Below are 3122 nucleotides of genomic sequence, written 5' to 3'. Positions count from 1 at the left end.
CATTAATTTGTGCTCAAAACAAAGCCATTTTAGACCTTCACTGGGATCCTTTGCAACATCCACAATTTGTTACTCCAATTTCTTGAGGAAATATGTAGACTTAGCTAGTATAAAGCGAAATTCCCTCAGCTGGAAGCTACTGTTGGAGCAATATTAATGCTTACGGCTACACAATTTAATGAGGTGGGGGATAGATTCCAACTAAATTTGATGAATATTCACCCATTCAGTTGGGCGTTGAAAGATTTCCTATTTCCCCTATCCAGTCACAGAGCACTGTCTTTGCGCTCCATCTCGAGCTTAGAGGTTTAATAGCAAGATCATTCTTAATTACATAAAGAGAGCCTCTAGTCTCATCTGTAGTGCTTCTAGCCATCCGCCCAATACATGGAAGTACAGTCCACTTTCCGAAAACAGCCGTTCCGGGATTTAAATGATTCGAAGATAAGGTATTTTATTGAACGGACAGTATCTTTCTGGCGAATTATGTCTACGACTAACATGCCATTCAGATAAGTCCCAATCTCAAGGGCTTTTTGCTGTGATAGCATATTGAAAAGTAGTTTTCCTGGAAGGTTGAGAACCTTTTTTTGGAACTTTCGGTTGTTATGAACAACCGCTGCTTCTGCCATGAGTCAGTGATCTTATCTAGTCGGGGGCTCTCTTCGCTTTTGATTTCTTTTTATTTTGTTTTTTTTGCAAGACCTCGCCAGAGGTCTGCCCGACTGCCCCCCCTGCCCCCCACCGGAAAGATAAGCTGGCCCTGTTGAAAAACTTAATTGAAGACGGAACTCTCTGTAAAGACAGTGTTACTGGGGCCTGTTGTCGGTGGGCAATACGATTGTGTGTATATAAGGCAGGGCGTCCCAACAGCTGACACCACATCTGCCTAGAACGCTCAACAGAAACCATGAAGTTGCTCCTCTGTCTCACCATCCTCGTGGCCGCGATCTTTGTGGTGCACGGTTCCAGCGTCAGCTGGGGACGCCGCAAAAACAACGACTTTCTGCTCTCCCGCCAGGTGGAGGTCCGCAGTGCCATTAAGAACAACTTCTGGAACATCGACGTCGACTTCCCACGTGCGGTAAGTGCTCGTATTCGTACTCCTACTTGAAGTGCTGAAGACAGAACACAATACTAATTTGATGCCCCACCGATTGCAGGACACCGAAAACTACTACAAAATCTCCGCCATCTTCGTGTACGACAACTTCAAGAACTCCACTGGGGCCGTACCCGGCCTGTGGGCCGGCGGACCAGGCTACCGCTTCGCTCAGGTCAACCTCCGCAGCTTTGTGAACGTTGGCCTCAACTCCACCATCGAGATCTATGGACGCTAATCGAACGAAGCAATAGAACCGAATAAATTTGAATAGAAACTGAAACAAACCCAAAGTGTTCTTCGACTGGATGTTCTCATAATTTGGTATCGATCTGCCAAGATACTCTTTGGCTAGAAGGCACACATATCGAAGGTGCAGTGGATTTTGCGGTGTTTTGAAATCATCTTCCAGACATTGTTGTTCCATAGAAGACTCCCCTGTCAATGGTACAGCCCTATTAATGTATCGACCGCAGATATCTGCTTATGCAGATATTTGCCCTGGGTCAATAGCAAAACTCCCTTCAAATGTGTAGAGCTTTCTCCCTGTCTCCCTATGGCTCTGGGCACAAAGGATGAAAGTGGCATTGAAGAGGGAAGGGAAAACTTTTCCTTTTTTTTTGGAGCCAGCGGCGTAGTCATCTAGCGAGGGAAAACATTCAATATTTAATAAATATGTGTGTGCTCCAGATGCAGAGGTAGGCTAGGACGAGAGTGGGGAGTGGGAAGAGGCGCGAAGGCTATTTCCCGCAAATCCTGTGATGCCCAGACAGACCAGACTGTTAAAAGGGCTACATGGCTTACCGGAAAAAAAGAATGAAAGAAGAAGGCCGGCGAGACGGCAGAGACTTATTGGCCTTGGCTCATTTGATTCCGAGGGATGGTGTAAAATTTGTATTTCAAATTGCCAAAAGCAGCGCCAAATGGTGTGAGGGGGGCGGGGGGTGGAGCACGGTCAAAAGGATATGTCGAAGCGCAGTCCCTTTTTTTCTATTTCCCCCATTTATGTATCGAATTTAAATTTCAATTTTAAACGTCTTCGGGCATCCGTCCTATCTGGGGTATCCCCAGCATCCCGAATCCCCGATCCCCCGCTGTTGTTGTTCGGCCAACACTGGGAGCGGTAAATATTTATACAGGGCGCACAAATGTTTGAAAAGTTGTCAACGAAATGTTTCACTTAGTTAATATGCAAAGCGCGCAGGCCCTGCCACGGCAAAGCCCGGATATGTTTACGGATTCGGCAACGGCAACGGCTACGGATACAGCCTGAGGCTATCCCCCACCTCCTACAGCACACACCCCCCATGCCCCCTATACAAGTGCAGTTATCGAAGAGAGAGAAGTCGCTAAAAAAAAGAATTGGCCTCAAAAAAGTCACGTAACTGTGCAGTGCAGAAGCGAAGTAGTGGTTGGGCGTGGGAGCAGTGCATCCGAATTCGATTTGGTCATCCGTCCATCCTTCTCGTCCTTCCATAAAGCCGTAAGGCCCCGAAAAAGGGACTGGCGACGGCGACTGCCAAATTTCGCTTCCGGCCGCATTCACCAGACATTCCCCATACGCCGCGTGGCCCCCGAACAAAATGCCTAACATAAGCCTCTTGCTGGCTAAGCTGACCGCCACACCAGTGTCCGGGGTAACCGAGCTGCCACACACAACCGAGCTGCCCGAGCTGCCCGAGCTGACCGAGCACACCCCCAACTCACTGTCAGCGGCAACAGCTTGCCCTGCAATTACTTCAGACTGTCCGGAAATGTCGCCCCAATCCAGCAGCAGGAGCAAAGGCAGCAGCTGCTTGGAGCAGGTCCGAGGCCAGGTCCTGGCTCGCCAGACACCGACTCCACGACTCGATGTGGCATATGTTGGCCTTTGGCTTGTCTGGACAACTGTCAGCATCCGCTTACACAGCGCAACATGGCCAAGAGCCATTGCAATGTTAGCTCCAAATCGGTTTTCAATTAGCAAAGGAAGCAGTTCGATTCGGGGGTGGGATCTCTGACTTTGTTGCACAGTGTTACC

The 3122-nt window shown here is 48.7% G+C and overlaps 1 protein-coding gene across 1 annotated transcript; it reads left to right on the top strand.

Annotated features, from left to right (window-relative positions):
• Nucleotides 1–895: 895 nt before the first annotated feature.
• LOC6591103 (probable salivary secreted peptide) lies at nt 896–1389 on the top strand. Its single transcript, XM_002016221.2, has 2 exons — nt 896–1084; nt 1164–1389. The coding sequence occupies exons 1-2, from the start codon at nt 911–913 to the stop codon at nt 1338–1340; spliced, it is 351 nt and encodes a 116-aa protein (XP_002016257.1). The 5' UTR covers nt 896–910; the 3' UTR covers nt 1341–1389.
• Nucleotides 1390–3122: the final 1733 nt, after the last annotated feature.

Source organism: Drosophila persimilis, unplaced genomic scaffold, assembly GCF_003286085.1.
Source record: "Drosophila persimilis strain 14011-0111.01,24,50 unplaced genomic scaffold, DperRS2 tig00000002-arrow-pilon, whole genome shotgun sequence".
Taxonomy (NCBI): Eukaryota; Metazoa; Arthropoda; class Insecta; order Diptera; family Drosophilidae; genus Drosophila; species Drosophila persimilis.
This window is presented reverse-complemented; position numbering and strand designations above follow the sequence as displayed.

Bases quoted from the DNA above. Each gene is read 5' to 3' on its own strand.
- LOC6591103 (XM_002016221.2), top strand. From the start codon at position 911: ATGAAGTTGCTCCTCTGTCTCACCATCCTCGTGGCCGCGATCTTTGTG. The intron at 1,085-1,163 runs GTAAGTGCTCGT...CACCGATTGCAG, and splicing joins ACGTCGACTTCCCACGTGCG to GACACCGAAAACTACTACAA.